Here is a 26,822-nt window from a genome sequence, read left to right as displayed (position 1 = left end):
CATCAATTCACTTAATTTCCTGACTACCTCGGGATGTTGTTAGCTCCAGTTATAAAAGCTGATTTGCATGAAAATATCTCTTTATGAACACATTAATTGACTGCAACTAATTACCTACATCTACCCATAACAGAGTGTTGGTGGCATAACGAAATAATATGTGTCATTAAAAGTGGATGATACTAAAAATAATTCAGGCTTTTGGTTATCAAAGAAACAAAGTTTAGTAGATAAAAAGAACATTTCCCAATTAAAATGTACTTAAATATACCAAAACTTCCATTTTCAAGAAGGGCAACTTCAGCAATTTGAAAAACATGTCTGGAAGAATACATGCTACATTCTTAAAATTGGATTAAAAATAAAAGATTAAACTGAAGGCATTTCCTTTTCATACAGGTCAAAGACGTTATTGTTAATTATTTTACTACATATACCTAAAGGCTACAGATCTTTCTAGTCTGGACAGTAAAACCTGAGCTTTGTTTTAAATGAACGTTCATTATTCTATCGTTTTGATCTATCATTCACACTATTGTGCTCATTTAAGTCTTACAGTCCCTTCTGTTTTGACAACCCAGACAAGTATTGATTTTTGAATACAAACACTGAGAAACTGAATTCCAGAATTTCTTCTGCTATTTCAAAAGCAAACTTAGAATCAAAACTTCATAACACAACTTTGGCTTTACTACTTGTAGGGCAATAATACTCTAAGATATTATTTGCCCTTTAATATTACAAAAATGGCACTTGCATGTTAAAAAAAAAAAGCTGAATGTAATTTGTGTAAGTAAATGTATGAAGAGTCTTACCCTATGCAAAAATTTAAATTCCCTGCTATTAATTTCAGCTGCTGTACTGCCTTTACTAATTAAGTATATGAAGAGAGAGCAAAAGTTAACAACTTAAACCAGCATCAGCATGGAGGCTTAGTGCAGATGATAAAATCTTTACAAGCTGCTGTTTTTTTCATATTTTGGTAAAAGCAGAAGAAAAGGAGTTTAAAACATTTTCTTAAACTTTTCGTATTATCCAGGTTGTTCTCACAAAATACTTCAAAGTTTATTTTTCTTTAGAGTTTCATGAGATGCTACACCTTAAATACTATTGTTGGCTGTGACAGTCTTGTCTTTTGTAGTATTAAACTTCACCAGCATTGTTCCCTGTAATTTATGTTATTCCTTTAGTCAATACTTTGCACATATATTTCCAGAGCGTTTTAACAGAAATGATGGAAATTATTATTTACTGAATTCAAACACTGAAGATGAGAATCCTCAAGACGGAGAAAGTACTGAGCACAGTGGAATAAAAGTGTGTCTTCCTCGTCTACAGCACCACTTCGAACATTACCTACACTGACTAAGATGCATTGGAAATTGATTCTGGAACTAATTTGCTTGTTCAGACCCACTTCTAAGCTACTTCAGACTTACTTCCTTCTCTAAAGATGTTCTAGTGCCTTGTATGATCAATCTGTGACTCTCAAAAGGTGGTACACGAAAAGCTTTAGTAAGACATTGCAATTATGCTATGGGCCAAATTAAAGGCTTAGCCTTGTGTTTTGTACAGGAGCCAAAAGTAATGAAACAAAAGTATAGAGTAAAGAGGGTGCCTATAAAGAGAGAGTTCATCTGTTCATTTTTCTAAGCTCTAGCAGTGAGAAGTTTATGTACTTCTCGTTTAAGGTGAAAATATCAATTCAGTATTTTGAAAGGGGCAAAATTATCAGTTCTCCATGAAGCGCGTGAATGGAGAATACAAAATATTCTCATTTTAAAATCCATTATAACCCGCTCCTTTAAGAAGTCCTTGCACATATTTAGGATATTTACTCTTGCAAATGGATTTACAGAATAACTTAATTAAAAAGGAAAAGTAGAGATTAGTAATGTGCAACTGGATTTACAAAAAAAGTAATATCCTGGGAGTGAGGAAATGATATTTTTGATATGTTTAGAATTCTAATCAATGAAATTATGTAAATACGGATTTTTTCAACACTGATTTATTAGAAGTGTTCAGGCTGCACACAGATCTCAAACTATACCATAGACATGTGTCTGTGCTCATGTTAGTACAGCTATGCAAGAGTTGTCATACTTTGTAAGGCACTGGAACTCTCACCATGCACTTTCACAGAAAAATCCACACTATTTGTCCACATACAGTATAGATCATATTCACAGTATTTTAATACAGCAGAATACCTGTTTCTTGCAGTGTTACTGGATGTGTCCTGCATTTTATTTCTGACTTCTGAATTTTAGTCAGGTTCAGCAATTGTGTAACTTGTGGCACATCTTTATTCAGCTGGCAGGTTGGAGGAATATCATCTGTGGGCTCACATGGCGTAACTGGAACACCACACATAGCTAGAATCAAAAAACATGAGCTTTACTTCACTCAGATGACACAAAAGAATTAAATTCGACTTAGATTATTTGTTAGGTTATGTACGTTTTAGTTCATATGGTTATAACTATTTAATAGATTACAGCAATTTGAAGTTTTGCTGCAATTTTCACTTTTAAGACAGCATGTAAGTTTCTAAATGACAGTGGGGGCTTAGTCTGGAGAAGAGAAGGCTCAGGGGAGACCTCACTCTCTACAACTACCTGAAAGGATGTTGTAGCAAGCTGGGGGTTGGTCTATTCTCCCAAGTAAGATGTGTTAGAACATGAGGAAACAGCCTCAAGTTGTGCCAAGGGAGGTTTACAGTGGGTATCAGGAAAAAATTCTCCACTGAAAGGTTTGTCAAGCATTGAAACAGGCTGCCCAGGGAAATGGTGGTGTCACTATCCTGACAGGTATTTAAAAGACATGTAGATGTGGCACTGAGGGACATGGTTTAGTGGTGGACTTGGCAGTGCTGAGTTGGACTCGATCTTAAAGGTCTTTTCCAACGATTCTATGACTTGCCTAGATAAGAAAATAAGCATACAGAAAATACTAATGCTCACCAGCTGTGTAATAATCATAGAATTGATAATCCAGTAATTAAAACTGCAGTATTTTACCATGCATACAGTTCATTAAAGCTGTCTACTCATTATGTTAACTACATTTTAGAATTCTGGAACTCATTTAGAACATTTACACACATTTCAAACACTGTTTAGAATGGGAGAGAGAAAACAATGCACGGATGGAGTGAAATTTAATGACAGCCAGTGAGGCCTCTGACTGCAGTTTCTGCTGAGAATTTACCAGATTCTCTGTGCAGTCATCTTTGGAATTAATTTTTCTTTTCCAACCTCACCAACAAAGAAAGAGGAGTAATCACAGTGATCACATACTCTCCCTTATTTAGGTGTTCCAAATGGAAGATACTTTTTGTTATACTTACAATACCGCTAACTATCCATCCTTCAGAAGCCAGAAGCCTTTTTTCAGGTGTGCTCTTTTAAAGCCACAAAATGAAAATTTGAGTGACACTGAAGCTGAGCCATACCTAAGGCTCCTCTAAAATAAGAAAGTGCCAGCTGTGCTTTTTCAATTCCTCCTCTATTACTGCAACTATCAGCGAGGAATGAAACTCTCCCTTGAAAAACAGTAATTCAGGATTATGATGCTAGTCTGGAGGCTGGTCAACCTTTGACCAATATCCTGCTCTATTACAAATATAGTATCTCATTTTTCAGTTCACCACCAATACTATGTTCCCAATGAACAAAGACATGTTAGGATAAATGGACTAAAGATCTCAGAAAGGCATTTATGGTGGTTTCATAGTTCTGTTTCACATAATACTGTTTTGTTACAGTTTTGTCTTGCATTATTTAAAGAAGCAATCTTCCATCAGCTGCTAATGTCCAAAACTAAGAAAACAAACAGCAAATGCTGCTAAGTTTAAGTATTACTCTTTCCTTTCAGACACTCTCTTCTTGGCCAAAACCTGATTTCTATCAGCATAATATACCCTCATTAAAACAAGCTCTCTACTTGATAATCTTGCCAGAATTTCTTCAACAAAATACTTCTAAGGAAGTCAATGTTTAAAACAGAGGAGTACACATACATTTAATTAGTTGCCTAAAGCCCAACAGTAGCAGATTTAATATGCTGTGCTACCACTTCAGTTTTCATGAAATCATGTAACCTTTCAAACTGCCAATCTGATGACTAAGAAGCTTTTGATTTTATAATATGAACAGTTATGATTAAGACTACATAGTAATTATAACACACCATCTTTCTCAGCTGTATCTTGAGGCTTGGATTTTAAAGTGAAGATCTTTCTCAGTTTACAGTTAGCTGAAATACTAATTCCATCCAAAGACTGGAAGGCAGCTCCTCTGAATATTTCACTGGTGAATGCTACCAAGTCAATACACATATTGCACCACTAGAAAAGAGAAACAATACTCTTTAATAAAAGCCAAACACTAATCGTTGCAGAAGAGTATTAATGCAGAGTTCTATATAAACAACGTCTCTGTTAAGTATTAGATTTTCACAAGTTGCAATTCACAGTGCACATTTTGATAATATATATTGCTATATTTGCACATACAGCTTTATTCCTTATACAAATCAGTATATATAACCTAGCAACCGCCAGCCCAACTAGTGTATCTACAACATGTTTTGCAGCTAACTTCTAAGAAAGTATATTCATTGAAGGTTTTCTGGCAAAAAGTTGTTATTCAGTATTACTTAAAAAGTTAAAGTTACTGCAGCTTAAGTGCCCCAAAGGCTAGAGTTGGAGATTCTTTGATGATTTCTTTCTGAGATTCATAAAAAAAGGACCTCTCCAAAGTTTGCACCCCTTCCACACTGAAAAATATCAGGAAAATGTATAGTATGGACAAGACCTCAGTGTATCACAACATCTTAAAACTACTTCTTGTGTATACAGTAAGCTAAACTATCTATCTAATCACTGAAAGCAGCATACTCCTTCAAATAAAAGCAACAATAAAAAGGCAGATAATCATTTAAAAGAGACAGGTATGTATTCAGATATACTAAGAAACACAGACCTAGCCTTCAAGGTTGGTCAAGCATTAAAGTTATTAAAATATTTTGTCATTAGAACTGATCAGAGCATTTAGATGGATCTCTGATTAACGCTTTATTATCTAAATTAAAATACAAACCTGAAGTTCATATTCTGATTGACTTTAACTGGGTGAACATTAATGCATACTTTAATCCTGGAACATTTGTGCTAGCCTGACACCAAGGCCAACTAACTGAAATTATACTGAATAAAAATTATTTAATTTTAGTGGATCTTGAATTAATGGCAACTTCAGGGGTATGATCTGATGCATCTGATGCAGGGGTATGACAGCTGCCTCCACCAAAACTACTCTAAAAGAAGTCAACTTCAGAGGGTTGACATGAGAGAGACTATTTTCCAAAAAATAGTCTCTCTCATGTCTAGCCTTGAATTCACAGCTGCTTAGTATACTCGGGGTTATCGAGTTCTCTTGGTGCATACTTATACTGTAAAACATTTGAACTCTAACTATTCTCATCTCCACACAATTTTCTAAAGCAGTATTTGAGACTTGGGTCTTTACAAAGTTGTATGGTAACTGTCAGGTTTTGTATTCTGACAGGTATTATGTTGTGGCTGGGTGTGGAAGAGTAGAACAGGGAGATGAGCTATGAGCTTGTTTTTATTAGTTTGACATATACATTGTTTTATATGCGCCAGAATCCGGAAGAACCTGAAGCACAGGAAAGTAGCGATCAGCTACAGCCTACCTTCAGCTCCAGTGAGTGTAATAAAAGCTCACTATAGCGTAAGGTACACATGAAAAGGAGCACTATAATGAAGAAATACCAGTGACAGAGAGAAATTACAGAGGCTGAAAAGACAGCAGAAGTAAAGAATAAACATCACAACATTAATCTTGGAAAATGGGAACGGACTCCTAATGTCAGAAGGGTAAAAAAGTAGTAGTATTGAGCGGTACTGATGCTACCCAGTAGAGAGGACATACACACCTAACTTGAATGAGCAGGAACTGAATTATAAACCAAACACTAATTTCAACAGGTCTATAAACATATGTTTTTGGTGAAAAAACCTGTGCTCTACCACAGTCCAAGAAATATTTCCAAGGTACCTACTATTCTGCGCTTCATCGTAAACAGTGGAATTTTTGCATGCAGAGGGGTTACAGACAACTCCTTGTGGACTGTTGATAAATACAATCTTCTTTTAATATTTCCTAAATCAGTTATCCTATAAAAGAAAAAAAGCAGGAGAGAACGGAACAGATTTTTATCAATTCAATAACCCAGTATCTTTGGCCAAGATATCTTTTTATCATAAAAACATCTATTCATATGCAGAACCTTTGTGTCAGTGATAGCAAATAAAGAATTCGAGAATTACTGCTTTTACAAGATGAGTAATAAGATTTCTTTCTCCAATTCAAACTTGGTGGCTATATTCCTGCACATAAAAAAATCACTTTACATGCTAATTTTATTTCAACAGTCTACACTTTTTGCTAGATTTCCACAGCCCTTCAGACTACGAAAGAATTCAATTTGTATGAATCGAGAACCCAGTAGCCTTTAATCATCACACTTGTTTCTGCCCCTTAAGCTTGTGTTATCTTGGGACACATTGTCACATGCTAACTAGAAAAACGTTATTTGCTTTCTTTTCCTGAAAATGCCTCTGTCATTTCATATAGACTCTTGTCAACTTAAAGATAGAGACACAAGACATTGTCTGATTTACTTCCTGAGCACGTATCTTCAAACGTGAATTATATTACAGAAGTTTATTGCTCACTATTCAGGTCACCTGACAATGACACCAAGGACATTTCTAACAGATTCAGACCACAGCCATTATCACAAAGATTAGGTTTCCTTTAAATCAATAAAGAGGCTCATTTTTATGTTCTGTTTCATTCAACTCTTGTGAGCAGCTGTACTGGTTTTAGCTGGCATAGAGGGAAATTTCTTCAAAGTAGCTTGTACAGAGCTGTGTTTTAGATTTGCGATGAAAACTGTGTTGGTAGCATAGAGGTGTTTTCGTTATGGCTGAGCAGAGCTTACACAGCACCAAGGCCTTTTCTGCTTCTTACACTGCCCTGCCAGCAAGGAGGCTGGGGTGTACAAGAAGTGGGAACAGGCAGTGAGAGCACAGCTGTGTATGGCTTAGCTGCCTACTGGGGTTAAACCACAACAGCAGCACAACCTTATATCTCCCAGCAGTCCTACCTTATTATAGCAGAGAACAGACATTACTTGAGAGGCTGCAATCTGTATGGGGAAGTAATGATTAATTTACCTATTATTTTTGAACAAGCCTATTTCTAACAGATGGGTATTCCTCTGTAATTAGCAGCCCCTTTGAGAAGATGACAAATTATTACAATAAACTTTCTGTCACTAGTTAGTGTTGTTAGAAATACTCATAATCGTTATATTTGAATGCTGGGCTTTACTTTGAAACTGTGAGGCTGCCCTGTAGATTTTTTTTTTATTATTGAAACGACTTTTTCATTAGTAAGGGCTATTTGTAGCTTAGCTAATGAAATGTTGTAACCCAAAATTTGCAGACAAACACTCTAAAATCTTCTCAGGTTTCCTTAGGTCAGCTTAGGAGGGCATTAACTCCAGAGCAAGTTACATACTTGGGCTATTTTGTCAATTCAAGAGTTCAACCAAAGGCAGTACAAAATATACTGCAAGTATGTAAATATCAAAACATTCTACTAGTATAGGCAATAACGATACAGGAGCACCCTCTTTCCTCTCTCCTGGAGACCATCTGATGCTTAATCTATTAATATTCATAACGTGGGTGGGCAAATAAAAACACAGTGGAAGAGTCTACTAGCTGTTTCACTTTGAAAGACTAGCAGCTCCTCTAGTCACATGCACTTCAAAGGCAAAAATTCCACCAGCGTGCCAGGGGAAGAACATTACATCCTCACCACTGCTATCATTTGGCATAGATTTCAGAATCATCTGCACATATTTATGGATGTATGAATAATACCATGAAGCCCTTGAAAACTTATTTCATCAGAAGACCTAAAAGTATCTTACATGGTGGGCTTGATCTTACTTTTGAAGAAATTTAAGCAAGATGTGAAATAATTCACTGAAAATCATCAGCAAGTTGGCCACATAGCTAAGCCTGTGCCTCAGATCAAGGCTTAGTTCTGTTCATCACTTTGCTTCTCATATGCCCTTTGATGGAAAACCTATGGATGTAGTTTTCAGAAATCTCCACTCTGTCTAAACCTTGATAAGAGATTAAGGTACTAAAGAACTCTAAAGAATTGGAGTAGTGGTTGTTGAAAGCCCTAAGTCTCGTCACTATGTGTAGAGTTGAGCAACTGTCCTTAGGAACCACATAGCTGAGTGCTGAAGCACAAATATTATTCCTGCCAAAACTCAAACCGTGTAATTCTCAATAGAGAATGTTGCTTTAGATGATGCTACAACACAGTGGTGGGAGCCTAGACTGAAGTCATGTATATCTCCAAACAACTGGTAATAAAAACTTAAATTCACTTTATAATATTAGTTCAGTATGTTTAAATTTTATTATTTATTTTTATATGAATAGTTTTATCTTTCTCCCTCATGAAAAATATTAGGTACTTCAGCAATAAAAAGGCCATTGGTAAATGTACAGCTCAGTTACATTTCAAACTGCAATACTGAGCACTTTCATTTAGATAAAACTACACACATTTATATCTGACTCTGACATGTAAGTCTAAAATAAGATGGCTTTTGTGATGGTATGTATGCTGTAAAGAAGCAGCAAACCTTAGATATATAGTCACATCAAACCTAAAGAGGTTTAAGACTTTTGTTAGTAAATACATTTAAAACAATAAAGATACTTATATACTACAGGCAAAAGTAAGTGAAACATTTGAAGAATAGGCAAAACTGGAAAAAGATGGTCTTAAAAGTCTGTAAAATAATTTATTTCCTGGAAGAAGTGTTGGTGTAACTTTCAGACTTTTCAGTTACATTGCTTCTTGGAAAAGAAACCAAGGGTCTGATGAAACTCTCTTCTAAAATAATTCAGACAACAGGAATTAGAACATTAGAACTCTCACTTGTAAAATGACTCAAGAGTACTTGTGGTGAAACTCAACTTTTTTCCTGTTATCAAAAAGCACGACCTACGCTAAACCTACAAAGGCAAGAAACATCTGCAGCACACATCTTGATTTTCAAAGATGCATTAAAAAAATCTATATAGGAGTTAAAGTATTTTTATTATGTCTGTGCTTGAGTATTTATACCTAAGGGTCAGACATGTGATAGAAAAGTAATGAGACCATGTTGAGAAAAATGAGGTAGTCAACAGGAAAATCAACCTCATTTATAATAATATTCCTCTGATCAGCAGGTGCATAACTCTCCTAGCTATGGCCATTAACTGCATTCATTTCACACTTAACATCTACATTTGCAAACCATTTGAAAGTAAAATTACCTTTCAATTCAATTTTCAATTTTATTTTATATCTTCAACTTTGATTGACTATTCTCCTCACAATGGTAACTATACTGAGATTGCAAGTAAATGGTAGCAACTACCCAAGAGTACAGATAAACTCATATTCTCAGATTACCTATTCACTTTGCTTCTGTTCACCATTTGTTAATGTTCAATTCAAGGCTTAAAATGAACTTAGGAAAAATGACACTGGACTGCTAAAGGGATGCTTCATTTATCAGGCTCACTTGTTCTTAGAATGGAAGTGTTTGTGTCTTTATAAATGACTTAAACTGGAAGTTTACCAAACATGAAAGCAGGTATTTCACTGATGTTCCTAAGCAAAGGGCAACTCCCACGCAATTTGTTATTAATGGTGATCTCTTTGTATCCTGGTCAAAATCCAGATAGAATCCTCTGCAAAGGCTTAACTATTGGTATGCTAGTATATTAATGTACTTAGCAACTGTAGTGCTATTTTCTCCATAAGTAGTATGTGCTTTAAAAACATTAGATAGTATCATCATCCCCTCCATTTTAAAAGATAGAAAACCAAAGAAATAGCAATGGTCAGCTGATTTGTCATGCTTACAGATTCTTCGAGTGGGATATTTTTCTTTTTGGATTATCTGTTTCCTAAATTACCACCCATGCTGCCTTGGTACTCTAGTGAAAGCACTGACTGCAAGAGTTATTAAAACATGTTTACTTTAAAATATATGTTAATCTCCTTCGCAAGTTATGGAATTTAACATAACCTAATACTTTCAAGAATGTTCCTGTATTTCACTCCTGCTTCACGACGAATTCAAGGAGCCTCATGCTACTAAACATTAGAATTTCAAATAATCCCTCCAGCTAAATCTGTTCAATAAAGTTTACCTTCAGTTGCTATCTAAAATCTTCAAACACTGTCAGAAGTATGACTGAATGTCCTACTTCTTATTTTAAAAGGTTGGTCTAAGTTTTGCAAGATTAATTTTATTGTTCTGTATCTGAAAACATGCTGTGTCTTTAGATTAACATGAAAATTTATCATATCTCTGTCAGCAAAGCTAAAATGATGACTAATTATGATAGCATGTGATTCACAAATTCAAGCTATTATGGTGCCTATGAATAAATTAGCTATGCATGTAAAATCCAGGATGTGCTGGTTATCAAAAATTGGAAAGTAATAAACTTGTATTTACAGAAGCAACTGATTGAAAAAAAGGAAATACAGTACAACTATCTATATTCTGCTGCGCTGTTCACAAGCCTCGCAATAAATTTTCTTATCAAGAACTACTTTAGGAACACAAACATTTTAAGCCCTTTCCCCCTGCAGATTCCTGTATACCTAACTAGCTAAACTTTGACAGAAAACTTCTTAAACCTTATCAGGTATGTTCCAGAGTTTGAAACTCTAGAGAATTCCTGTTTATTCAATAAATCAAGAGCATCTCTGTGTTATAAACCCACTAAGCTTCTATGTATGATCAAAAACATCACTCCTCACAGAGTAAAAACAAGCTACAACTGTGGTTTCAGGGTATGCTAATTCTGAGACGTCATTCAAAAAGAGTTAGGAAAGTGCCAGATTTGCAAAAGGTAATGCCTACCAACTGTGTTTGATTATTCCCAAGATTTCTGAAATTCTTCTCCCTTGCAAAATATACATGTGAACAAAAAGCAAGCATCTGCCTTAATTATGATGAATTTCAAAAAGTAAAAAAATCCCCAAACTAAATTAGGTTTAAAATACAAAGTCATAACTTTACATTACAGACTAAACCCGGTACATGGGGAGGAATAATCCCATGTGCCAGAACAATCTGAGGGCAAATTATCTGGAAAGCAGCTTTGTACAAAATGACCTCAGGGTCTTGGTCATTGGTGGACAACAAGTTGACCAGTTGACCGTGAGTCAGCAAAACATCTGCAACATACAAGGTCACGAGCATCCTGTGCTGCATAATGAAAAGCATTGCCAGCAGGCCCAGGGAGGTGACCCTTCCTCTCTACTCAGCCCTAGTAAAACCACAGTCGGAGCGCTGGGTCCAGTACTCGGCTCTATGATACGAGAGACAAGGGCATACTGGTGCAAGTCCAGAGCAGGATAATTAGGATTAAGATATTACAACATCTGACTTAAGAGAGGTTGAGGGAGCTGGGATTATTCAGCCCTGAGACAGTTAAAGGGGATTTCACTAACGTGCATAAATACCTGATCAGAGGGAGTAAAGACTGAGCCAGACTCTCCTCAGCAGTATTGAAAGAATGGGTAAGAGGCAAGGTGCACAAATCGAAATATTCTCTGGTGAAGATATGTACTAATTTATCCTTCAAAGATTTTATCAATGCTCAGATTCTAAATTTATGTCAAAAATTAAGCATGCCACAGAGGAATGTGTGATTTCACCAATATGATGTAGGTTATAAATGCCCACTAACTCACAAACCACCGACACTTAAATCCCTGCATGGATTTAAATGAGGACTTTTTAATAAATGAGTCAATTCACACTAGCATATTTGTTAAAATAATAAAATATTCCAAGATAACTCTACTTGTACAAAGGCACGGAAGATGACAGAATTACCCAGCAACATAAAACAGCACACCATCCTGATTTCATGAAATAGATTATCCACATTATAGTGAACACCACAGGGTTTCCAACGGCCTAATGTTTCTTTTGTTAATCCAGATCTTAGTTCTGCTGGTTACAAAGCTGAGTGCATTGTGGTGGTTATTAACAGCTGGTGCCACAAGGGGGGAAATGTGTCCAAGACTGACAATAGCCCAAGTTCCCATCATGATTTTCAGAGATTGTTCTGTCTTCAAAGGAATGTCAGTATTTAAAACACCCAAGAAATAACAATCTCATTAGCTTAACTCCTTATTGACTTGATAAGTCACTGTGCTTTAATGCAAAGTCTGCCACCACAATTAATGGCTACAAACAGGCACTAAGTACTCAAGGAAATTGTATGCATCTTACAGTAACTCGGTGGAGAAGTCTCGTCCCAACGGCACAAAAATCTGAAGTGTCAGAAATCGCTGGATCAGTCCCACTAGAAATAGGGGGAAAAAATTTAATACATGTGCTGTGTGCGTGCAGATGCCCATTTCACCATCAAGCATTTCAATTTTGTACCATACAGCTACGCTCCTGCAACACTATTTCCCAAGGTTCACACAACATATGAACACGACAAAAACCTGAAGAAAACCAATTCAAGCTGCAATACAAGTGTTGTTTTACAAGTCCCATCTGTGGCTTTGGTGGAATTCTCATGAAAATAAAAGGCAACTTTTTTTTTTTCTTCCCTTACAATTCTTGTGTTCCAAGAGCACCAAATCTCCCATATGGATTATAAAATGAAGCAATACTTTCCTATCAAAATTATCTTATAGTCATATCAAACTTGTGCCCATGTTTGTGACAACATACACCTTATTAAACAACTTCAAAACACCCTTGTGTAAAAATGCAGCTCAGATCATGATAATAATGCTCAATGGAGGCTTCTGATTTTAGAACAAAAGCAAAAGGAGCTTAACAGAGGGAACAAACACAAGAAATCTTTTGGGATTCAGGTAGCTTCCATCAAGGGAAAACAGTAGAAAACTGTCTGAACTGAACCATATGTTGTTTCCACAGTTATTCCATCAGGGAGGGGATAGGCTGGTCTTCATGGACTTTCAACAGCAACATTAGCTCCTCTTCTAAAGAATTCTGGTTTAGAACTTTCTTTTGTGGGTCAAATGACACAAATTTCAAATTATACTTGTATATATAACATCTTTTACTTTGGAAGAGTATTCAAAGATTACAGTACAACTGGGAGATTGTATACTTGACATTCTTGAGGTACAAACACCCCAAGAGATAAAGAGACAAAATGGTAACAGATGGAAATTTGACTGTAGTATTGCAGCATTAGCTAAAGTAAATTTAAAACTATTCTTAGCAGTGATACTCCACAACACTAACTCTCAAACCTCATTTTAGGATGTAATAGTTTATTGTAACATTGGCAATAAACAAAGTTGTATTTCTCAGAAAGATAGACTGGACTAATATTTATTATAATTAAGGTAATAGTAAATTTCTTTTCTAAAAAGTAAAATGAGAAAGGGGAGAGGAACCTATTTCACATTCTCTAACGCCAACAGAGGAAGTGCTGAAGGCAGGGAGACTTTGTTTGCCAGACATCAGTCTGCAGCAGAATCAGGTACAGAAGTGAACCCAGCAGCACTAGAACATGTATCAACAAGGATCCTCCCTACAGCCATTACGTTAATTTCTATACCTTTTACCTATTTGTATCTGACCAGCTAAAAAGTTACTGAAAAACCACTTGCTAATACTGAATTATGCCCAAAGTAAGGGAGAATAATATAAGTTTTATATTATAAGATTGATTTAATAATCAGAATAACATCACAGACATTTAATTCTTTGATACTTACATGTTTGTCTAGTTTCCTTTGGTAGCTTCATTTTGTTGACTTGACTGTTTCCTTCAAGTACAAAAACAAAGCCTTTTACTTCTTTATCATATTCCTACAGAACAATAAACAAACATAAGCATCGTGACAGAATTCTTCTCCTCACAATCAAGCACACTACTAACACGCAAAGCTAATTTTTTACTTTTTAAATCACAAATGGCAGCTGGCACTGCAACACGACAGGAGTTCAAATATGATGGTAATCTATTTTTATGGATTATATCCTTTACATGCATGTTTTATGAACAAATAATGCTGACAAACAGGACTCATGATCCAATGGGCCCAACTCAACCCATTAGATAGCAGAATAGCAAAATCACTTTCTAAATATTTAAGCTATAAAATTATGTTGCAACCAACCTAGTCTGCAAGCAGGCACAAAGAACTAATTGAAACAGTCATTTAGTCTGTCACAATGACAGAACTGCAAGTGACAACTCCACTGTCAGGTCAAAGCCCTCATTACCTAATAATTTTGATTTTCATTCACATTCTTTCTGTTTTATAGTCTAGATTTTGTAAGTTTCTTTAAAAAACTTACTTTCCATATAGCTGATGGATTGCCAGAAATCTTCCATTTTGCTCCTGGGTTCTTGCCTTGAGCACTGAATATTTCAACAAATGGGCCACCCTAAGATGAAAGAGTTTAAGGACACATCATCCAACACATGTTCAGCACTGAATCATCAATGATCAAGATGACTACATAAGAACAATCCCTCCCCACATTAGGTTGTTACCAGAGTCAGTATTACTGATCAGTCAGACCGCAGAATATTACCAGCTTCTTCACTACTGTAATATAGCAATCCATATAGTCAACATTTGGCTTTAATGAAGTAGCAGAACATAAAATTGAAGGAATACCATGGAATGTTTTATTTCATAATGACATTCTCTAAAAAGTAAAATTATTGTAATTTTTAATGTGTTGAGATTAGTAATTTATATTTGGGTATGGTTAAATTCTACAATTCACTGAATGAAGTGAGTTTTAAAACATACTGCTAAAAAATAAAGTGTTGCAGATTTAATGTTTTGTCTGATTTCTACGGAAATGAAGTTTATACAATCTGTCTACACATGTGAGTATGTTAAAGACATTTTCCAGTAACTTTTCTACTAGTTACCAAATTTCAGCCTGATTTGACCAGTCTGGGAAACTCACAAAAATTTACTATGTTTTCTGGGCCAAGTTAAGTGGCCTCATAGTAGATCTGACCCTATAAGTATTACCATAAAAAGGGCTGTACTCAAGCTGCAGCCTTCACAAGGCATCGGATAATTAATACTGGAAAAAGATTATGAATGCCCCTGCCAGCTGAGAACTCCTTATAAGAGCATGTGCACTATTAGATGTCAAAGAATCTAAGCACAGGCTCTTGGGGAGAGGCTTTATCACCTCTGCTTAGGGAATTATTTGCTTCAATATTTTTCCCATTCGATGTCACATTTTTGGTGACATCTGATGTACTCAGCCTACAGTTTGCTAAGCATTTTCTCAGCAGCATGGTTGACCTAATCAATCATTAGAACTCTGCTGCTCTCTTCTCATTCCTTGTTGCCTGCACTCCCTAATTTCTGCTCAGCTGCCCGAACAATCACCCACAAGTCAGAATGAACAAAAGGGGTGAGCACTCTTGCCAGCAAAATAAATGCTCTTCAAATTATGCTTTCAGAGAACATCAACTCCGCACCATGTATGAATTGGGCATTTTCCTCTGCCCACACACACCTGGCATCTTCCATTCACATGGCTAACCCCAGTGACCAGACTAAGTTCTAAGGAGATTCAAAACGGCATTCCAAAAACTGCACTCATAAAATACTTCTAACATTTATAATGGATAAAAAAATAAGTGGCTTTTTCTCCCGTATTTACAAATACCTTTTGTTAATATTCAGCCCTTGAGTAGGCCCTGAGTTGAGGTTAAACCTATTGAACAGGATATGGAAAACTACCAGACATGGCATAAGAAAAAGTTACTCATTGCCATGGAGGATGGCTGGGTCTCGTGGGTGGCCAAGGAGGAGTTAAGCAAGTAACTGTCAAACTCCACAATCAACCAGAGGGGAGTATGGGGCATCTTCTGGGGAGCACAATCCTGCAAAGTTGACAGCACCAAGGCAATGGAACCAGAAATACTATATAAAGCTGGGATAGCCTAGGTAACAGCATTTCTGGTACAGATATAGCACATCTGGGACCAGTGGGGGAAAAAGTCATTACAGGTGGGTTGCTCTCTTGGAAAGGCACTGGTGCAGAAAAAGGGAGGCAAAACATGGTGAAAACAAACGCCAGGAAACAGTAAAAGGGATAATAAGATTTGTGCATCAAATGAAGCAACTAGTGTTGTTACAACCCTGTGCTGGACCAAAAGAATAAACTAACCCCCCCTTTTCTGACTATACCTGAAGCGTTGGGTCTTCTCCCGTAACTGGGTGGGAGCAAATGGTGTGCCTTCCCTGGCCCATGAGCGTAAAGACAGACAAGAAGCCATTGGTAACACCATGTTAGTGTCCATTCTAGCCCTGACAGCAGCAGCAGCTACCTTCTGTTTTATAACATTGCTAAAAAAAAGTACTGAGTAATGAAACATTCCAAAACATTTTTGTATCTGGACTTTTTGCCCACCCCACCTCCCCCAAATAAGCCATTTTAACTGAGTTCTCCCAGAGACGAAATGAAAAAGGGTAAAAAAAAAACCCCATTTGTTTTACCTGATACTGATTTTTGAACATTTCTCAGTTTTCACGAGCAAAAAACTAATTTCAGCTTCTCAGTCAGTAATGTCTGAAAGTTGTCTGTAAATAAAATAAAAATGGAAACCCAATCAGATATTAGAAATTTACCCTGGGCTGTTTCCAGAAACACTAATTCGGCTTAAACTTTTCGATTATAAGGGAGGGGAAATTTAGAAACCATGGCATTTGTAACAGGCCTATCAAAAAATGCAATTAGTATGTTGATCTTATTACCTTCATGCTGCCACTGCACATTTAACACGGGCTGCGTGATTCTATATTTTAGACAAGTTTCTATACAAATCTCCCACTTGTTCAATTAGCATAATTGTTTTTTTAAGAATGACTACATTAATAGCTATATTGAACTACTCTAAATTATGAACTAGACATTTTAGAAATGCCTTCTGGAGAATGTACTTCTAACACCAGTGTATTATTTCTTTTTATATATATATTTGTTTTACATACACAGCAATCATTCTGGAAATCACAGTTTTTTCACTTTTTTGTCTGCAGCCTTATCTTTGCTATTATCTACAGCCTTTAAACAAGCCACAACAACTGAAAATTACGTGATTCATGTCTTAGAAGTAGTGGCACCGTGGAGCTAATCTCAGAGTGACCTACTGCTTTGATTCGCTTTGGCAGAGCTAAATATGAAGGACCAGTAACGCAAAAGAGGCAGAAGAGAGGCCTTCTTTACAATGAGTATTACTGTAACTCTCACAGTGATGCACTTGTCTTTCTATAACTAAGGATTTCACAATCCCCCAGGTTTTATGCATTCATTTTAAGTGAAGGAGGTACAAAAGAAGACACTGCTTTTACTTGGAGCAAAGCCCTTTCATTTTTGCTTTAAAAATCAGTTCCAGATTTGCCAAACAGCATGCACTTCATGCACTTCACACAACCCTCATATATTCTGCAGTTATGTTATGCTTTAATACATCTCAGGGAAAAATATTAAAGCTAAATAAATGTAGGGATCCTGATGGAAGAGTGACTGTATTAAAAGTATAAAGTTTCAAGACTGAAAAGAAAAACTCATTTCTTTCATAGACTACCACTAATATTCTGGTCAGGAGTCGCCTGAGACTGTAATCATACTATGTATTTTGGAACAAACATTTAATGTGTGGCATATATAGGTCACCTCATTACCATATCTTTCAGGATTGAAAGGCTAAAGCTACTTAGCAAGGTGGACGGCTACAGTATTTGCAGACACTGCTGTAATCAGAATTACATGTAAGACATAGCATGTAATACTTTGTTTTCTTCACTGTGTTTTCATAAAGTGTAACTGGCTTTCATAGGAGCCAGTCCACTAATGGCAAATCACACAGGGTTGTGAAAGGAGTGGAAGCCACCTTGATATATTAACTTGGGTTCAACAATTTGCTAATACACTTTGCCTCTCAGCAGTGCTTATTAGCTTTGGCTTGACATCACTAATTCATCTCCACACTGTGTTGTACGGAAATAGTTCTCAGTTGGCTCTGAGCACATAAAGAACACATATGTGAAGACACACACCTTTATCACAAAAAACTTCTGCTACTAATTAATTCCTTTTAAGTGGAAGAAGCAGGTGTCTGAACTGAAAAGTTCTCATTCGAATGATACGTTTAAGATAGTAAAGATGACCATATAATTACGACTTCCGTAACAGATCACAGAAAGGGTTGAGTGTATATGAAGAGATAACATCTAGGAAGTATATGGTAGTAAAAAAACCACAAAAACTGTGCGACTGAAGGGCTATAAACCTCATAACATCCCTAGAAACCTTCAAATTGTCAAATAAAGTTCATTCTTGCAATATGGCTTGATATTTGTCACCAATGTCATTGTTTTTTAAACTGACATACAGGAAGCTAGTTTATTTACTAATTTGCAGAACGTGTTTTAAACACTCAGGAAACTGATGACCCTTGTAACTTTCAAGTTCACAACAAGCCAGCTCTTTTTAGTGAAAGAGAAACTAGACCCAATGTTTGTAAACTTTGTGTTTCATTCATACTACGTTCATACTACATTCATTCATACTACAAAGCTGATTATCGTAAACACATCAGTGACACGTCAGTTTGTCTTTCATAAAGGCATGTACTGCAAGTGACACTGCGATACATTTTTGCTTATGTATTGCTTACTTGTAACTTTGCAATTGCCATTAAGTTACTACAAATGAAGGCTAGAAATTACTTTTGCTATTAAGATTGGTAGCTGCTAAAAGCATTAAGTGAATGACAAATCTGTCATGTAAGTATTAAGATAGTAAGTGCTTTCATTATGCATCAAGTATTATTGTCTTTAGTTATAGTAACCTGCGATTAAAAACAAAAGAATAGTCTGGAAAATTGATAGTTGCAATATTTTTCATCTTTCCTCTTCCAGAAATTCTAAAAATCAACAGTGCTTAAAATCCAGAAGGACTATTTCAGAAAAACCAACAGCATCTTGAAATGTAAGTCCTCAATTTTTTGCATATGTCAAATAAATAGATCTGACATATTTATTGAATGCCATGAAGCAGCAGCTCACTCATTCTTCAATCACAGATCAAACTTATTTTTTTATTGCCCTGAACCATGTACTTTAGTACATCTGTCCAACTGGAAATACAAGCTTGAAGTGTCAGTCAATGACAAACCAAAAACGTAGCTTATAAAGCTAAGTGACAACAAAAGCCATTTATCTTTGGAAGAATAGATTCCTATCAGGATGTACCTTGTAAGGTCTTGAGTTGTGCACTGACTTTAATCATGAGTTTCACAATGTTTCCTGCACCAAAGTGGCAGCAGTCCAAAGAGCCCTCTGACCTTTCCATTCACACAAATCACTTAGGACCCCGCGAAAACATCTCCATCCTATTACTACTTCTGATGTATATTTCGTTGCTTCAAACTAGAATGTTTCATTCAAGTATTTCAATAACATTTTGTGTTTATGTAGCCCCACAATTCAGTTACAAGCAAAAGAGTATTTGACAAACAGTAAATGGAAATAGACCTTCATGCTTCTTTAGATTATTTAATACTAAGCACTGCTCTAACCCCAAGCAAGGGAGGGATGGGCAGACTCATATAGTCCTACAAACCTCCACAATCATGGTTAGTCCATTTTAAGTCAAGAGACTTACCTAAGTATATGAATACATTTTCACCATCAACATCCCAGTGTTGAAAAAGCTGTGTTTATTTAAGATTTTCTATTCCAAAGTCAAAAGTGTGAAGCAACATAAAGTGAATTTGCACCTACTACTGATTTGCATTGAAAAGTGACACAAATACACTTTTTTTGGCAGGGAACATAGGCTTAGATCCAGGACTGTTAATACATACAACTCAACATCACGGGCCCAAAGCCAGCGCTGATTTATAGTAGGCTGGGACACACCAGAGAAAGCAGTTTATCACTGATGAAGGGTTTTAGTATCTTCCAGACAAATGAATTCCACATATTGAATATTTAAAGCTGGGTTTGTAACACCACTATATATTTTCTCGAAATACAAGTTAACATAATAAATGGGCACAAAAACCATTAAGCTATACTGAGACTACTGGTGTTTCTATGTGAAAAGCAGCACAGACAGCCTGTACACGCATCTCGCAGAATTAAGAACAGTAAACCCAAGCTTTTCTCTTCCATAAAAAGCCAATCACAAAATGTTCTGACACAAGACCCACGATTCAAACCCCGGCGTCCCCGCAGACCCGTCTCCCTGCGCCACGGCAGCGGCACCCAGCGCCGGGCCGGCTCTCCCGCCCCTCCGCCGCCGGGGCTCGCCCGCGGCCCCACCGCCGACCGGGGCTGCGCAGCCCCGGGAGCTTCGGCCCCCGCCGGGTCTCACCTGCGGAGCGGGCGGACCCGGGGCTCGCCGTAAGGCAAAGGGGAGGCGAGGTAGGCGGTGGGAACCGTTTAAGATGGCGGCGCCCGGGAGGGGTTGGACCTATCAATCATGGCGGGCGGCCGTTACCTGTGTGTAGCCGCGCCTTCAGCCGTTAACTCGGGTTCCTTCAGTGGCGGCTTTGCAGAGGAGGAGGTGGTCTCCTGGCCGTGGCTGGGCTGCCTGAGGGCTTCCATGTCCCGCACTAAGTGAATTAAACCTGGCACAGGAGGCTGCGCTTGCCCACTCACAGGGTGTCCCTCAGGGCACCCAAGGAAGAGGGTGGCTGTGTGAAATGGTGCTGTGTCACGCAGGCCTGTGCAGAGCCAGAGAGAACTCAACTCCTGAGGAACATTTGACATTTCATCTTCATTGTGTAAAGTGGGTTTTTTTTCAGTAGGAAGCTATGAGCTGGAGCAGCCACGTCAAAGTTCTTTGGTTTTAAGGAATTAGAATGGACTTGCAGGTCTGGCGTTTATCTCTCAGATAATGTAATCTGAGAGATCTTCTTTATCTCTCAGAGAAGAAATGAGAAGGACAGCCCCATTAGTTTAACATTACTGCCAAGAACAAGCAAACACCTCCTGATAGCTTCAAAAAACCCCGGGAAGAAGGTCATGGGGAACCAATTTGATCCTGGTTTTTATAATGAGATACTAGTCAAAGAAGATCTTTCCTTGAAGTGACTGCTTTTTTGATCACAGCATTTCTCCGTGAAACTTTGTAGCCTTTTAACAAAAAAAAAAAAAAAGTAATGGAATACCGTTTTCTTTCTCAAAGTTCCTGTTAATGTTTCTACAAAGAACTATTACTAAGAACCCTGTAACCCATCAGAGCGTGATGAAATATGTGAACTGAAAGCGTGGAGCCATCGATGCGTTCTGCTGTGTCTCAGCCAACCATCACCCTGTTCAACTTCCTTGCTTTTGCTCCTGAAAGGTACCTTGCTTTTGCCAAGGAAGGGAATGAGTTAAATCAATTATAAGATGTATTTAGCTTTCTCATTTTACCTTGGGATTTTCAAAGAAATCACATCCAGTGTGGTTCTATCATGTACTGGATTACACTGATTAGAGTTCTGGGGTGCTGGAGATAAGGAAAACAATAATACTAAAACTGAGCTACAGGTTATTAAATAAAAACAGTTAATAGAACAAGGACAAAAGAGAGATGATGATAGCGAAAGAAAGGTTAAAAAGCTATTGGGGAGTTCTGTAGCCAACAGAAACTACATACAGTTCATTATATATGGTTTCACCTGAAGTCATCTTGAAATTCGTTACACATAACTCTGTATCTAAAAAGCCGGAATTCTATGCGACAGGAGTTATGGCAAGGCCTGAGGAGGTAAGAAATTCCAGTTAAAAGCTGAGATTCAGGCTGAAGAGCCTAAAGTTACAAAGGTATATGAAGCAGCCAGCTGTGAGTGTAACATGTGGAAGCAGCTACCTGACAGCTCAGGGCAAAACTGGGCTGCATGAGTCCTCTTTGCCAGCTACCAGAGAAAAGTGAGTTTAGACATACTGTGAGGGGATTTTATTTTTCCTCTGTTTCTTCCAGTTTTGCAGAAAAAAAACCCATACCATTTGTTGTAGACACCGTGTCTCAGAAATTGCAGGTAAAGACTAGCAAGGAACTTCATGTCATTAAATTTGGCCCACCTAGGCCTGAGCCCATCATACTTCCAGGGTCTGGTTTATTATGGTAATGTAAAAGTGATGATCAGACAATCAAGATGTTTGTTCTACTGCCTTCTTTAAGGTTGTATCTGTAGATCAGCTGCTGGTACCTGAGCTCCTGGATTACGTGTTTTTCTTTGGATAAACATTTTAGGCTGCTGTGCACTGTACACCCAGGCATCCTACGTAATTTTCTGTAGATCCTTCTTGCCATTCCTGACTTACAGGGAAGGGGACATGGCGTGCCTTGCTGCCTGCTTAGGCTTCGCTTGGTAACAGCTGCCATGGAGCTCAGGCGTATTTTCCCCAGTGCCAAGGCAATTTTAATTTCCTTTGAGCGTTCCTCCTCGGCCAGTGACCTTCCTATGGGTGTGTTTGCCAAGATCACGTCATGCTGGGCCATTTAACTGCGTGGCCACCATTGTGTCCACTACCCTTTGTGGATCTCTGGAGGTTTTCCAGCAGAATGCTTCCTCCTTCAGCCATGTACCTGAACTCTGAACTTTGTCTCATTTTTATTTGTACCTTGGTCTTCTGATACAAATTCTGTTCAAATAAATAAAATGGGATTCGTTAGTTACCCTGGCTGTCTCTATTTGCTCTTCTAGAACAAAGTAATTTCTCTGAGAGATGCATATAATCTCTCCATCAGCTGGAGGCTTTTCTTTCAGAAGGATGGAGTAACACCTTCGAATCAGAAAACACAGCAATTTGGAGAAGACAGTTCTTGGGTAAATATATTGAAATTGAGAATCAGCTCACAGCCTATTTTCCTAAGCCTCACAAATACTTCATCTTAGAGATTCTGTAAGAATCCTTATTTGAGGATTGTGTATAGTTATGAAAAAACATAGTTGGGCCAATTTCTGCAGTGTGTACTTCCAAGATTAGGCTTTCATCAAGTTTCTTCTTACTGCTGTGCAGTCTTGTTGTTCAAACTAAGAAGGGAACTCCAGGGAGGGCCAAAGGGGCTGCACACAGCTGCAGTAGGGATGGGAAAGCTGTGGAGGCATTCCTTCTGCATCCATCTTTACACCACACTGAGATGAGAGCAAAGACATCAGTATCCCACTATCACCAGACTAATTCTGTTCATGAAGCGTGTAAAAAATCATATTCTTTCTTTCAATAAATGAAATAAATGTTCTGCACCACTCCAGAAAGCATTGAGTGCTTGGACAGTAATACTTGAAACTGGAAAATTGGCTACTTATGTCTTGTCAGGCTTTATAGGAATCCACCCATGTCATCAGTTGGCCAAATTTCAGTTCAAAGCAGACATTTAAACCCTGAATGTCATGAAGATGCATTTAATGAGAATACCTGACTAGTTAGCTGGTATTCTTGCGTGTAGAAAGACAACCAGCACAGAGCTAAAAAGAATATTAGTTTATTCCTCTTTTTTTTTCTCTTTTTTGCCTTGTTTGGTTAAATATGGGCAACTGGTACCTGTTTACAGATAAAATAAATCTTGCAACATCTGAAAAAAGGCAATGAGTTTCTTTAACTGAAATACCCATCAGCTTTATGCAGCGTAAGTGCTAAAGCCCTCCATTCCTTCAGAGTAGTTCATTAAAGTTATGTAATAACAATGAAAATGCAGAGGAAAACTGAAAACCTGCCATGGTTTGCTCTAGTATTGAAGCAATAGTGAAAATACTGAAGTGAAAAAAGTTCTCTTTGTACCTGCTATTGTGCCTTATAGTAGTTCCAGTCTTCAAACACCCCAAACTATCCCAACCTATTGGTTGTTTCATTTCAGCTGTACAGTAGAGAAAGAGATTTTGTCTAATGTCTTTTATCATTTGTTCATGCTTCTTTGATTCAGAGAATTTTTGAAACGGATTAAAGGCAAACAGCCTGTGGATGGCTGGTGGGAGCTGTAAATAGCATAACCAATCTTCTCTGCCCAATGAAGCCATTAAATGATAAACTATTGATTTTTATAATACAATTAAGTTGCCAATGATTTCTTAAGAAATCATTCTACGTTTTTTGCATTACTCACTCAGCACATTGTTGTAAATGGGACAACAGTGTTCTCAGTCTGGGATGAAACCATCTTCGTGCTATAATCAGAATGAAGCCACCTCCACACTACTCTCAGTACTGCAGAGGTTTTTGCCTCTGAAATGAACTGATGGCCTTTAGATTGATTGTGCTGTATATGTAATCAATAACATTCTAAACACTGTAATTTGCTGTTATTGGGACATTTTAAGGCAGACAGTTTAGCAGGTCAAAAAAACTTCTAGTAACTTGCATAGACAAGAATAAAAATTTCAGTTTCACAAGCAGTGAAATTTAACCCTGATTCAGGGTTAAACCAGACAGCTGTCTGGGCTCACAGAAGAATTTCTTCATCTCTCCATCACACAGCTTGTACAATGGAGAAGAATGCCACAGCGTATTTCCTCAGAAGTATCGGGAAGTATTAGAAGGCAAAATATTGGTTGCGATGGGTCAAAATGGTCTCTTCTATTCTGACATTTCTTGTGTTCTTTGTACTGACACAGGATAAACAGAGCCTGTATTTGTTCTGATTATTGTGGGTTTTTTTTGGCTTTCCACTTTTTATTTTACTGACAAGCTAGGAAAATAAGTCAATATATAGGTTGACGTTGTTCATCTAACTTGTCAGATTTTTGTTTAGTGTTTTGATACTGTTTTTCATTTATCTATTTTTCACATTAAGGTTTAAGGTTTCTCACAGTATGTAGCACGTATAAATGTCCCTGTTGTGATATCTCTTAAATTAATCTTTTTTGATTAATGTGGGGTTTTGCAGAAATACAAGTACTTCCAAATAAAACTCTTTGCACGTTTGGAATACAGATAAACCTACAAACCCAAATACAGATTTTGAAAAACAAAGAGCATCTGCAGTTTTCAATTATTTCCATGGGCTGAGGCGCCGGATTCCATACAGCTTTCTCCATTTTGGCTTTATGAAATTATTCTGTGAACAAACACCATCACAAAGACAGATTTCGTGCAGATTCATGTGCTAAATTCTAGTCTAATAATCTCAATTTCCTCTGTTTCTTGTGACTCCCTTAAAACAACCACCCCCTTGTCTTTCCTTTTTCTTCTATAATATTTTCACATTCTTGTATCTCTTGTCACTTATCCTGTATCTTGGCCAGTTTCTGTTTTCCTAAGACACTTTTTTCCCCCATGCAGAGCTCCCAGATGCCCCAAGTCCTGTATGTGCTTTTTCTGCTCAGAAAAGAAAGTATGTGCTGTGGTTTGTCCAAGGCAGTAGATGTGCTGAGGGGACAGGAGTAAGTGTGTGTTAGACTGGCTGCTGCCACAGAAAATGAATAGTGGTTTAATTTCTTCCCACCTTTCACTAATGGCAGCATTAATAACATTTGTTCTCCACCCTGCTGGTGATTTTTGTAAAAATTGCAGGAATTTAATATCTTAAGATATTCTGTATGAAATAAGGCTAAAAATGTCACAACTGTTGAGATTTTGCATACTTGCAGGGAGTACTTGACCTAATGTCTTACATTTCTACGTTATACAGCGTATTCTGGAAGTGAACTTTTGTTCATATCTTTGACTTGAAATATAGATCAGTATTTCCTGTGTTATGACTGAGTAGTTGGTTATCTGAAACCCCAACATGGGTAAGATTAAGGTTAAGTTCCTCTTTCAGATACAGTCGGCTCTATTTTCTGTTCTAAGTAGAGTGGAAAGGGGGACATGTCTTAAATAATTTCCCTACTAGTTTTGTTTTCAACAAAACAAATGTTTCTACGTGTTTCTGAGAGGGAGCTGACAAATGCTTTTGTCATGAGGAGAGCATGAACAAACCCAAACTTAGCAAAATGAATGTGACCTGCCTTTTATGAGTTTATATGCTCACTTGCAAAGACTCTGTAGTAGGCAATGTGATGTAAATACATTGCTTCCTTCCAAAGCATGAATGACTTTGACTGATACCTTTTAAAGAAGAAAAAGCAGCATAACTTGCATTACTCTAACTTTCATTTTAAAAGAATGAACTAAGTGCCATCTGTTACCTGTGGGGGAGCAGCCACCCTCAGAGGATAATTTGTGGAGAGGTACATTTATTTACTTCTTACTAGTATGCACTGCTGTGGTGGAGCACATGATGCTTTTGTGTGCACTGATGATTTGAGCTTTCATAGAGTTTTAGCAGAACACTGCTAATATAGGTTCTATACTTCCCTCATTAGGTGTTACAAATAAAGCCAAACATGTGGTAACTGTAAGCAAACAGGCTTTAGGGAATTACTGAAATAGGAAAAGAGTTTCAGTCTCTTCAACTTCTGTTGTGTTACCCCTGGCTTCTGTAGAAACTTGAAATACAGACCAAAGTGATTTTAGAGATATAGCATCTTCTTAGCTTAAGGGGCTGTGCCACAGAGCAGAAGAATTTGTGATGCCGATCACTGTATACAGTCATACTACATTTCATTATCACCTCTTTCCTGTGTGTTTCCAAACTCTTCCCAAGAAGATATATCCCAGAGAAACAACTGTACCTAGGACAAATCAAAGTGGCATAGT

At 37.3% G+C, this 26,822-nt stretch overlaps 1 protein-coding gene across 10 annotated transcripts in view; it reads right to left on the bottom strand.

The window, feature by feature from the left end:
• Positions 1-20,812, bottom strand: part of CFAP20DC (CFAP20 domain containing) — a 58,945-nt gene extending 38,133 nt beyond the window's left edge. For 2 of the 10 annotated variants that reach the window (XR_003993689.1, XM_030501077.1), the window contains exons 1-8: positions 20,566-20,658; positions 16,680-16,763; positions 14,500-14,589; positions 13,914-14,007; positions 12,439-12,511; positions 6,091-6,205; positions 4,195-4,351; positions 2,214-2,378 (exon numbers count right to left, since the gene is read on the bottom strand). Coding sequence is in view for 9 of the 10 variants with exons in the window: in XM_030501077.1 (XP_030356937.1) it covers positions 2,214-2,378; positions 4,195-4,351; positions 6,091-6,205; positions 12,439-12,511; positions 13,914-14,007; positions 14,500-14,589; positions 16,680-16,700 (715 nt within the window). In the remaining variant the exon portion in view is untranslated. Of the gene's footprint in view, positions 1-2,213; positions 2,379-4,194; positions 4,352-5,105; positions 5,274-6,090; positions 6,206-8,932; positions 9,017-11,235; positions 11,404-12,433; positions 12,512-13,913; positions 14,008-14,499; positions 14,590-16,679; positions 16,764-20,565; positions 20,659-20,691 lie in introns of those variants that run through there. The other 8 variants (XM_030501078.1, XM_030501079.1, XM_030501080.1 and 5 more) reach the window with 8 other exon arrangements.
• Positions 20,813-26,822: the final 6,010 nt, after the last annotated feature.

Source organism: Strigops habroptila, chromosome 11, assembly GCF_004027225.2.
Source record: "Strigops habroptila isolate Jane chromosome 11, bStrHab1.2.pri, whole genome shotgun sequence".
In the NCBI taxonomy this organism is placed as follows: domain Eukaryota; kingdom Metazoa; phylum Chordata; class Aves; order Psittaciformes; family Psittacidae; genus Strigops; species Strigops habroptila.
The sequence above is the reverse complement of the archived record's forward strand: the minus strand, read 5'-3'. Positions and strand labels throughout refer to the sequence as shown.